Here is an 11,343-nt window from a genome sequence, read left to right as displayed (position 1 = left end):
TCTACAAACACAGTAGTTGCTGGCCGTCAGACTCACAGTTCATGGCCAACACCAACAACAAACAACATCATTAGTGAGTGGATTTGGAGAATCCATCAGGATTTGCAGATTTAGAGATCTAAATCCAGTAACAATTACACTGAAGAGGTTCTCACCTGGAGCCATGGATGACTGAGAGATTTATCCACACTGTAGCGCTTCCTCATCTTCACCTGAAGCAGGTTGTTGATCAAGTCGATTGCTGTTAGGGTTATTAAAAAAAGAGTAGAAAAAGTTGCCATTTAATTAAGCAAATGGAAAGCACTGTTAAGCTGCTTCCACATTGCCCCAGGAAACACCAGTGCAGTTGGCAGGTGATAGCACTTGGTAGCGTTTGCAGGTGTTTGCTGTGTCGGTGTGAAAGCCGCTTAAAGGATAACTGAGAAGTTAAGGCAGGGATGAACATGTTATAAAAGAAACACAATTTTATGTCTTGAATTCTTAGTTTTACAACCTGTCTCACATTTTACAAGATAGATATTCTGTGAGAAAATCACTTAAAAAAGTAAATCATCATCATCATCACCACCACCACCACCACCACAATCATCATCATTGTGAAATCATACAACTACAACCATCATCATCATCATCACCATCATCCCTCTCCTCTTCCTCCTCCTCATCACCTTCGACTGTAACATCACACCACCACCACCGCCATTATCTTCATCATCCTACTCATCCTCCTCCTCCTCATCATCATCATCGATAGCTGTAACATCATCCTCATTACCACCAGCCTCCTCCGGCTCCTCCTTCCCCCCTGAGTACCTTCTCCGGAGATCTCCTTCCAGGGGTTGGGCGGGTACATGAAGGCGGCGTTCTGGATCTGGTCGTTGATGTCCTCGTCCTCGTTGAAGGGGAACGTTCCGCTGAGGCTGACGTAGATGATGACCCCCACCGACCACATGTCCAGCGAGCGGTTGTAGCCCTTGCTGCGCAGCACCTCGGGCGCCAGGTAGGCAGGCGTGCCCACCACCGACCGGCGGAAGGACTTCTCACCGATGATCCGCGCAAAGCCAAAGTCACACAACTTCACCTATGTGTATGATGAGAGGGCAGTGTTTTAATGCAGAGTTTTTGAACACATTGACTTCCATGTAACAAAAGTTAAAAAAGTAACAAAAACACTTAAAAACTTGTTTTTTACTCCCATACGTTGAATACCAAATAGTAAAAACGTTTTTTACAGGTTTTTGTTAATGAATTACAAATATAGACATTTTTAAACAAACCATGTGTCTGTGGGTCTAACAAAAAATAATCTGGGGGTGTTCCAAAAATGTTGAAAATTGAATAAACTGACTGGGATTCAAACGATGACATTCCAAAGGCTGGCACTAAATGTGTCAAGAGTGTCAAAAGTTGCTATATTGCGGGTTTAAGCCTTTCATAGAGAGTCTACAAGTCACGAGTCATAGAGTTTAAGTTTTGAACCCAAGAGTTTAATTCTTAGGGAACAAACTACATACTGTATACTAGTTAGGGCTGTCCTGACATTTTTATTTTGCTCCAATCCTGTTCTGACTGGTAAAATGAGTTCATGAGTTGGCTGAAGTTGATGCCAAAAGGTACGGTCTGCAAGAAAAGAAGTGTCTGTAAAATTGATATTCTATGGCACGGTCAGACTACATGATGGGTTGTTTTTGGCTGTCATGATTGTGATTCATAACTGACCATGTCATACTATCTGAACCGCCCCCATTTATACATCACTTGAGTCATACGCCTGGCCACATTTCAAGACATTGTTTCATTTTTGGATGGGTTCCATTGGCTACTGCTGACAGTGTCAACAGTGGACCAGTCATTTATTTCCCCGATAAAATTCTAACAGGCATTTTTTAAAAATCATCCCTAAACATGATGAATAAACACCAAGGTTTTTTGGGAAAGGCTCCTTACTACTCCGGTGAGCAAACATAAAGTTCAGTCTCACAAAAATCTATTTTCTATCCCACTACAACACATTAATTAAAGCAGCCATGGCTTAGTGGTTTAGAAGATGGGTTTAGAATCAAAGGGTTGCCGGTTCAAATCCTACCCTTGAGCAAGGCTCCTCAGTCTACACTCCTCCAAGGACTGTAACCAATACTGTACTTAAAATAACTGTCGCTTTGGCTAAAACGTCATCTACTGTAAGTCTAATGTAATGTAAAGCAGTTTAACTAGTCCAGTTTAACTAGTCCCGCGCATGTTTGTTCACCTTACTCTGGATCACCAGACATTACATTACATCCTCACCCACCTGTGGGTAGGGCTCTGCAGATGCCAAAAGAACATTTTCTGGCTTCAGGTCACAGTGGACGATGTTCTTGAAGTGAAGATGTCTCAGGGCCACCAGAATCTGCAGGGGAAACATCAAGAGATCAGATTATCAGGGTCCTTACACCAGGTCAGGAAAACCTAGCGATTGCTCAAAGGTATAAGGCTGGGGTGAATTTATTAGATTCCTCCGAACAGAAGAGGAGAGTCAATAGCCTCATTTGACTGTTGGCAACGGTTGATGTTGACAAAGCACGTGAGCGAGAGCTTGTTGTGACGATGCGGGTGGTATTAAGCACCGTGCATCTTAAGTCAGCCACAAATGTGCACGAGACGATGAGCTCGCACCAGTTTGATCTACTAACACACCACGTGTGAGGTGTGGGGGGACAGGTGGGAAGGAGGAGCTGAAGTTGGGTGCTGCGCAAACTTGTGTAGGGTTGTGGGACAACTCGCCTACACACACGTGATTTAATATCACTCGGAGGTGATATGCAGACGGGCATCCACGGGGATAAGCAACTGCAGGAGTTGACAGGTCCGTCTGCAGTCGCATTCATCCCGCGATAGTTTGACACCATGTGACATGCCACCTCGTCGGCGCAACATGACTGAAATTTAGTACGTTGAACAAGAAATCTAACCAACATGCAACATCATCCAAAATGCATTGCTGTCTACATGTGCATGCAGACGTAGCGGAATCTTAATCGCGGCTAATGGCCACATTCTTGACAGCGCATACAAAAGCAGTCTGCGCAGAGTGCATGTGCCATTTCAATGCTTTCTGGATCTAATTTGCTAACCAGAATGTATTGTAATGTCGCATTGCGCATGCCATGCACGCTGTGCAGACTGCTCCTGCATGTGCCGTCACAAACTTGGCCAATTATTCCTAAAGGTACCGAGGTGAAATGCTGACCACGATGACTGGTTGACCTTATAGAAAACCAGCTGTATCAAAAGAATCGGTCTGTATAAATCATAAATTTGTGTTTTTAGAGTCCTGAGCTGTTGGCTTACTCGCACTTCAATTCTAGAATGCACACTCTGAATTGTAAAACTGCTGACTGTTACCGAAAATGGTACCCTACGCATGGTTTTCCCCCTGAAATGGATGGTCAACAAAGGCTAAAATGTTAGGTAAGCACGGACATTGTTTGAGAGTGTCGAGAATGCCTGGCACCATTTCAGATCTATGAACGCGTGGTATGCAGAGATGGAGATCTCCGAAAGTAAAATCTCTGGCATCTGAACCTGAACCCGCTGACGCTAATAGGTACAAAAATCATCAGACGGAACGCTAATCAGTGGAATCACCTTTAATAATAATAACAAATCACAGAGCTTTGATTATTTTCTCAACTTGGTTGGTCAGCCTACAGTCACAGGTGGTCAATGCCGCAAAGCAGATAGCCAGAGAAGGCTAAATGTTAAATAAGCACAGCCATTGTTCCAAAGTGGTTTCAGACCTATTAAAGGGTGGTGTGAACTTTTGAACTGCTTCTACTCTACACCTTGTGGTTGGTGGCACCTGTCAGGCAGATGGCAAATCTTCAGTGAACCAACACTGCAAGATCCACAAATGTCCAGATAGTACCAATGTCAAAGGGCACTTTTTTTGGCCAGCTACAATTTAACTGTAATGCAAATGCACCCTGATGGTTCATACTGACCTAACGGTACAATTGTACAATAAAATAGCTGAAAAACATTAGAGAAAGTCTTATTTTTATTCCTGGTTCCATAGTTCCTGGTGAAACTCATCTGTGATCTTCTGAAGTGTGTTGATGTTTGTTCAGGCAGTGTGTCAAGTGAGAAAGGCACCTTAATGTGTCCTTTTCTGACCTGTGTGACGAGGAACTTGGTGAGACGCTCAGGTAGTTTGCTCTTCTCACTGGACAGAATCATCTCCAGCATGTCGCCATGGAGCTTCTCCATGACGACAAAGACCCGCTCCGGAGTCTCGAACATGCACGCCAGGTTGACAATGCCAGGGTGGTGTAAGCTCTGAAGAACAGAACAAAGTCGCAGGAATGAAGAAGGAAAAAAAACGGATAAAAGAACAGAGAAACAACAGAGAGGAGATGCTGAGACTACAAAGGTCAGGTCAGTCTTTGGCACCACACAGCTGGCAAACAGATGCCTCCTGTTGCTCTCAACAACACATCTCATCAAAGGGTTAATTTAAATGATTCTACAGCAGGGTCTGCTTTACATGCCATCGTAACCACACTCTGATCTCGGCTGCTTTCATGACATGTAAAGAGCATTGACGTGAATTCCATTAAGTGTATGTATACAGGCATACTTATTTATGGCATATTTCATTCTACTTATTCATTCTACATTCTACTGTCTGTTATGCCTGCATGCATTTTGTCTGCTTGTCTCTCCTTTGGTCTGTCTGTCTGTCAATTCTTCCGTTTTCAGATACCTGTAAAATGGCCACCTCGTTTCTCAGCTGACTCTCTTGCTTGGTGGGAAATCTCATCTTGTCGATGATTTTGATGGCGACGTCTCTTCCAGTCTTTCTGTGCTTTCCTGTGTGTGTTGGAAACAGAAACCCGTTGTGAAATGATGATGCCAGGTCCCTTCTGGACATTGTGTTGTTCCGATTGACTGGCAGATTCGGTGTGTGTGTGTGTGTGTGTGTGTGTGTGTGTGTGTGTGTGTGTGTGTGTGTGTGTGTGTGTGTGTGTGTGTGTGTGTGTGTGTGTGTGTGTGTGTGTGTGTGTGTGTGTGTGTGTGTGTGTGTGTGTGTGTGTGTGTGTGTGTGTGTGTGTGTGACAGTTTGTCCATCTGGAGACGGAGATGTCATATTTACCCATAGGCAATATTGGACTCACTAACTGTATGATCATCCCCCTACAACTCCGCTGTGATTTCCATCAGAATTTGGATCTGTGTAACTTTTAATGGGCTGCGATCCAAATAAAAGTACTAAACTGTGTGTGTGTGCGCGTGTGTGTGTGTGTGTGTGTGTGGCAGTAGACATAGAGAGTCCCTTCATTGGGGAGAGGGAGCCGCCACCAAAACCGAGGTCTAGACTGACAAAAGGAATTCTATCCGACTAATAAAAGTTTATTTGCATAGCAAAGGATAGAAAACACACAGTGTCTACAGTATGCCTGCCCTTCTCTTCCCTTCTCTTCCCTTCCCACCCCCCTCAGACGTCTGAGAAGAGAGGCACTATAAAGAAAAATAACTGCGGCTGCACATATGGGTGCAACTAAGTAAGAAATGGAGGAGAAGGCTTTTTGTCCTTTTGTCTTACCGCCATATACGATCCCGAACTGGCCCGAACCCAAGACCTCATCGGCAAAGATCTGGTATACTGAGCTGATATCCTTGAACAGACCAGAAATGCTCGAGTTAGGAAACAAAAAGTACAGTTCAGCATTGGGTCACATTCTTAAACACATGCATGTAGAGTACAATGGATGCATTGTCAAGAGTGCGGTTGAGGCAGTGGAAAAGGCCAACGAAACCCCATTTTATATACATTAAGAGGGTACAATGGACAATTAGGCAGTCTTTAATTAAGATTGCATAATTAGAATGGTATCATCATCAGAACAAAAGGCAACAAAAACTTAAAAGTCAACTGAGTAACGAAGCATTCTATGAGTTTTCCTTACCACATTCTCCTGAATTTGGGAGTTTGACACTGATATACTGACACAAAGCTCATCTGTGGAGAGACACAAACAAAAGCACAAAAAAGGGCTCTGAGTTTATTTGTTCCACACACAGACACATTTTAGGTTACTGCAGCCTTAAAACAGACCATATGTAGAGAAATGCACCAGCTTCAAATGGGTCCATACACCAATTGTTCAGCTAAATGCCGCGCTGCCATTTACGATCGATGGGCTCCATGCCCAGCCCTTACAAAACTGTCTGCACGTATATAATCGCAGTTGTATATGTTTTAGCACAATTCATCTGAATAACCGTCCCCCATTACGGACTCACAAAATGCACGAGAGCCATAAACCCATGTGTGCATTTCACGGACATTTTACCACGGCCATAAATTAGTATTGAATACAATATGACTGAATCGTACAACATCACCCCTTAATCAGATATAGTTCTATGCCAGACCATGCTAACGCCAGCCAGCATTCCAGTTCACTGGCTGTGAAGAACAGTGTGTGAGGGGAACAATTGATTGGGAGTTTCGCTGGCAGAAAGGTGAAGGTCAGGTTCTAGCGGCAGGCAGCAGGCAGGCATGTGGCAGCCCTGTCTGCTCCCTAAAGTGGGTCATACTACAACAGTACAGGTCATCTCGGGCGGAGCTCGTTTCCATAACGCTGACCGGCTGCCCAGTTTGCAAATCGATCGATCTGTAGCCAAGATAAATATCCGAGCCCACAGGTTTGGTGAGAGCGAGAGAGAGAGAGAGAGAGAGAGAGAGAGAGAGAGAGAGAGAGAGAGAGAGAGAGAGAGAGAGAGAGAGAACAAACTGAGATGTAAAGGCAAATGAAGGGAGTGAAGGGGGAAAGAAAACTAAGTGCAACAAAAGGGATGAGAGAGAAAGAGAGAGAGAGCACCCACGCTGTCATTCTAGTTTAGCCCCGATTAACTCTCTTACACCATTCACAAACGATGACACTGATACTTTTCTACGTCAAAATATGTCCTTTTTGTTTATTTCGTCACATACTCATGGTTAAGATCCCAATCTGACTGCTGGGGAAAAGAAACATAAATTCCATGCCATTCACTTTGCGGTATAAAATTGAATCAATTATACAACTGGATGGATAAACAGGCATGTTTACGCATGGAGGGAGTGAGACAACTTAAAAAAAAACACTGTGGTCACTGTGTCTTTTTCCACTGAGACATCAGTCAATCTTTCCACCATAGTGATGCTACCAGTGTAAGAGATGCCAACTAGCAGAGTTTTTGCGTTAAGTTTTAGTAAACTTCCCTCCCGGAGCCTCATACAGTATCGGTAGAGCTGAGCTATCGACCTGGACCTTTAGGTCAGCGGTATCGTCAGAGATTCTATAAGTATAGAGATATGCCATTGTAATAGGTTGCTATGGGCACCTAATGTGTCCAGGTTCCGGTCTGCCTAAAGGGGCGTGTCATAATGCTCCTAGCATTGAATAGAACAGTCCTCAGGTCTGCCTAGGTCTGCCTAAAGGGGGATTTCCCCCCCAATAATAGAACCCGGAAACAATGGGCCAATGGAACCTCTCTCTCTCTCTACTCTCTCTGGTATCGTGCTGTGCCTCCCATGCCCGAACTGGAGCGTTGACTGGCAGGTGGTGAGTTCGCGTCCATAGTGGCGAACTAGCGCAGGATCACCTCAGTTCTATCGGCACAAGGTAGCATCAAATGTTCAAAGTGGTGGATGCACTGTGACAACTCTGCAGCAGACATGCCTTGTTTATATTGACTATGTTTACACATTATTGCGCTGTTATGTCTATACTCTCATGTCTAGTGTACATATTTACATGTCTACATGTTCAGTGTACACTCAGGGCCTCAGGGAGAAAAAATGGTTTGTAGAAACCTGTACACAACATGGTTATGTCAAATAAAGTGGATGTTGACTGAGATTTTCTTTTTTTTTGTTGGTCTTTTACGACTTTATTTGACAGGACAGTTTGAGAGGTGGACAGGAAGCGAATGGGGAGAGAGACAGGTTGGGTCGGCAAATGATCCGGGCCGGGAATCGAACATGGGTCGGCCGCATGGCAGACGAGTGCCCTACCGGTTGGCCACGGCAGGGCCAGGATGTTGACTTTGAATTGGGCATTCGTGAACACAAGCCATCTTTTGTTCAGCAAAGATGGGCAGAGGCGAGTCCACAATAAAGTTACAAAAATATCACCACCTTCTCTGGTTACTAAATGGGACAGTAGGTGTGGATGAGGGAAGAGCGCAAATGACAGGGTGCATCTCTAAAGGTGGCACTACCTCATAAACAGGAATGCATACAGTACATCTCTGTTGTCTCGAGAGCTCTCGATGTGGAGGGTACTGTATTTATGTCAGTCAATGACAGTTTCTAGGGGAATTCATATTGCTTGGCACAGAGTTATAACAACAATGTTTGTCAGACGTACACAAGATCCCTGCTGTTAGGGTTTCAAATGTGTTTACACTATAAATATCTGTTGTGAACACTTAATCAACTGTAATCAAATGCAAATGTGCTGTGTATGTATAAAAGTTGTGAAATCACCACTCACTAATGAACTATTTTGTAATACCTTGACATACCTCAATCCACCATACCAAGATCAAACATTCAATACAAATGAAGTCTAAGTATTCTTCTGACCCTGAAGCACCAATAGAGCCTTGTGTGTGAGTCGGTGTTCTCCACCATCTGTTCCTCTTTTGTCCTCTTTTGTTAGTTACGTACTTCGGACAAAAGTGTGTAATGTAATGTGATTACAAGGACAACAAGGATTTTTTTTCATTTGTTACATGCATTGAAATATTACAGAAAAAGTACGACTTGTAATGAAATTAAGAGTCACTCACTGTGGTGGTCCTTGCCCTGGCCGGGCCCGGTGCAGATGCTGGGCTGCGGCGTGACGGGCATGAGGGCCTGTCTGATGGCCTTCTCCCAGCTCTGGGCCACCTCCGGCCCGACGCCGGAGGCGGCCAGCGCCGCGTTGTGGTAGTGGCCGGCCCCCGTGTGCTCGCCCACGTAGTACACCATGGTGCCGGTGATGATCTCGAAGCAGTGCGGGTTGCCTCCCTGCGCCAGGCTCCGGAAGTCATGGGCCGTCTCCACCTGCAGGATCTCCGACAGCGGGATCTCCTGTGGCGGGGGTATCGATCGACGGATGGATGGATGAGGAGATGGATGGACGAAGAGATGGATGGATGAACGGACGGATGGACAGGTGCAAAAGATGGACAGACGGAAATGCAGTCAGTTAGACAGGCAGTTGGACAGGTAGCTGCCTGAATTCAGTGTCCATTCGAGCAGTAATCCTGTTGAAATACCCTCGTCCTTTGTCAGTCTGTCCTACCACATGCCACCACAACATCACCTAACTTAACATTCAGCCATAGACTGAAATGTATTCCCTCCGTTCATATTTCACCTCTCCATTTCAGCCTCTCACTACAGTGTACACTACGGCTCTCCTCCACAGCTTAGACTCAAAGTCCGACTCAAACGCAGACTCACTTAGTGTGGCGTGACTGACTCACGACTTCACTTCTCAGAAAACTAACCGAGTGCCTTCACAGATTCCACCTCCTCTTTCTTTTAAAGGGTCCCATGAGGGTGGGAGGGAAGGAGGGAAGGAAAGGAACGAGGGAGGGAGGAAAGAGTAAGAAAAAGAGAGAAAAAAAGAGAAAGGAATGAAAAGAGCGGAGTGAGAAAGGAGGGAAGAGGGCAGACCACAATAAAAAAACAAAACAAAACAGAGAGAAAAAGTGAGACAGAGAAAGGAGACATCCCAGAGGGCAGGCACACCGATGGGCCAACCAGCCAATCACAGGGCTGAAGGAGGTGTATCTGCAGCAGATCGTAAGGACCCTTTCAGAAAGAACCACAACCCTCCCTCCTCCTCCTCCTCCTCCTCCTCCTCCTCCTCCTCCACCCTCCCTATATTCATTCCCTCCCCATCTTCCCTCTCCTCATCCCTCTCTCTATCCCTCCCTCCGTTCGTTCTTTCTCCAGGCTCTGGTCCCAGAACCCGGGCCGAGGCAGGCTGCCTGTGGTTTCTCCGGGCTTGAGCGGAGCGGGAGAGCACGCCACATCAAGACCCGCTGCGCTGGCCTGATTAGAAGGCAGGACGTGCCTCTGTGATCTGGGCACGAGGCAGGCTGGCCTGGGGCCAGGGGAGAGGAGGGGGGAGGCTGGAGAGGAGGAGGCGGGTGGAGGTGGAGGTGGAGGGGGAGTTATTGGGGTGGTGGTGAGTAACGGTGGAAGCGGGCCAAGGGCACCGGAGGGAAGCCCTCGCCTCCCCTCCTCTCTCCCCCCTCCCCACCCCCTACCAACACACCCCACCCACACCTTCAATCATCCAACACCACCCCACCGCCCATCTCCACCACCAGGGTCGCTGACAGCTTTTGCTGGGCCCAGGACAAAGTCATCTGAAAGGGCCCCCAACCCAATACATACAATGTAATGGGGAACCAATTCTGGGGGCCCTGTCTCCCTGGGCCCGGGACAACACACCCGTTTGTCCCCCCTGACGGCTGGCCTGTCCACCACCACTACCACCACAAGCAGCGGCTGCAGCCCCCAATGGCTTTGTTTCTCTTTCTCTTTCACTTCAAAGAAGAGTTCAAGTTCAGGAAAACCTGCCAGGTCACAAGCATGAAGGAAGACATGATGGATGAAATAACACAGAGAGAGAATGTGTGTGTGTGTGTGTGTGTGTGTGTGTGTGTGTGTGTGTGTGTGTGTGTGTGTGTGTGTGTGTGTGTGTGTGTGTGTGTGTGTGTGTGTGTGTGTGTGTGTGTGTGTGTGAGAGAGAGAGAGACAGAGAGAGAATGTGTGTGTCTGTGTGTGTGTGTGTGTGTGTGTGTGTGTGTGTGTGTGTGTGTGTGTGTGTGTGTGTGTGTGTGTGTGTGTGTGTGTGAGAGAGAGAGAGAGAGAGAGAGATAGATAGAGAGAGATAGATAGAGAGAGAGAGAGAGAGAGAGAGAGAGAGAGAGAGAGAGAGAGAGAGAGCACAAACTGAGATGTAAAGGCAAATGAACGGAGTGAAGTGACAAGAGACAGAAAAATAAAATAAAAGTGCAGCAAAAGGGATGAGCGGGAAAGAGAGACAGAGACAGGGAGGGAAAGAAAGAGGGAGACACACAGGGAGAAAAGGGAATCCACCCAGCAGGCCTGTCAGACTGCCAATCACCCAGCCCTCTGCCCTGTCTGACTGTAGGAGGCAGACACAAAGGAGAGTCATCCCCACGATGCACTAATCTCACACTCTCAACACGTTAAACACCTCTACTGCATAATTTTAACCAAAATAAAACACCAAGTCAATGTTTGCTTTGGGTGTGATGCGTAAAACATATAATTTCAAGGTGTCT

The 11,343-nt window shown here is 46.2% G+C and overlaps 1 protein-coding gene across 5 annotated transcripts in view; it reads right to left on the bottom strand.

Moving 5' to 3' along the window:
- The window catches only part of LOC134469109 (serine/threonine-protein kinase D3-like), a 77,694-nt gene that overhangs the window by 3,327 nt on the left and 63,024 nt on the right, over positions 1 to 11,343 (bottom strand). For 4 of the 5 annotated variants that reach the window (XM_063223150.1, XM_063223151.1, XM_063223152.1 and 1 more), the window contains exons 11-18: positions 8,824 to 9,106; positions 5,949 to 6,001; positions 5,585 to 5,657; positions 4,745 to 4,851; positions 4,156 to 4,317; positions 2,291 to 2,389; positions 814 to 1,081; positions 156 to 241 (exon numbers count right to left, since the gene is read on the bottom strand). In XM_063223150.1, coding sequence (XP_063079220.1) covers positions 156 to 241; positions 814 to 1,081; positions 2,291 to 2,389; positions 4,156 to 4,317; positions 4,745 to 4,851; positions 5,585 to 5,657; positions 5,949 to 6,001; positions 8,824 to 9,106 — 1,131 coding nt within the window. The remainder of the gene's footprint in view (positions 1 to 155; positions 242 to 813; positions 1,082 to 2,290; positions 2,390 to 4,155; positions 4,318 to 4,744; positions 4,852 to 5,584; positions 5,658 to 5,948; positions 6,002 to 8,823; positions 9,107 to 11,343) is intronic. The other variant, XM_063223154.1, reaches the window with a different exon arrangement.

This window comes from Engraulis encrasicolus, chromosome 18, assembly GCF_034702125.1.
Source record: "Engraulis encrasicolus isolate BLACKSEA-1 chromosome 18, IST_EnEncr_1.0, whole genome shotgun sequence".
In the NCBI taxonomy this organism is placed as follows: domain Eukaryota; kingdom Metazoa; phylum Chordata; class Actinopteri; order Clupeiformes; family Engraulidae; genus Engraulis; species Engraulis encrasicolus.
The sequence above is the reverse complement of the archived record's forward strand: the minus strand, read 5'-3'. Positions and strand labels throughout refer to the sequence as shown.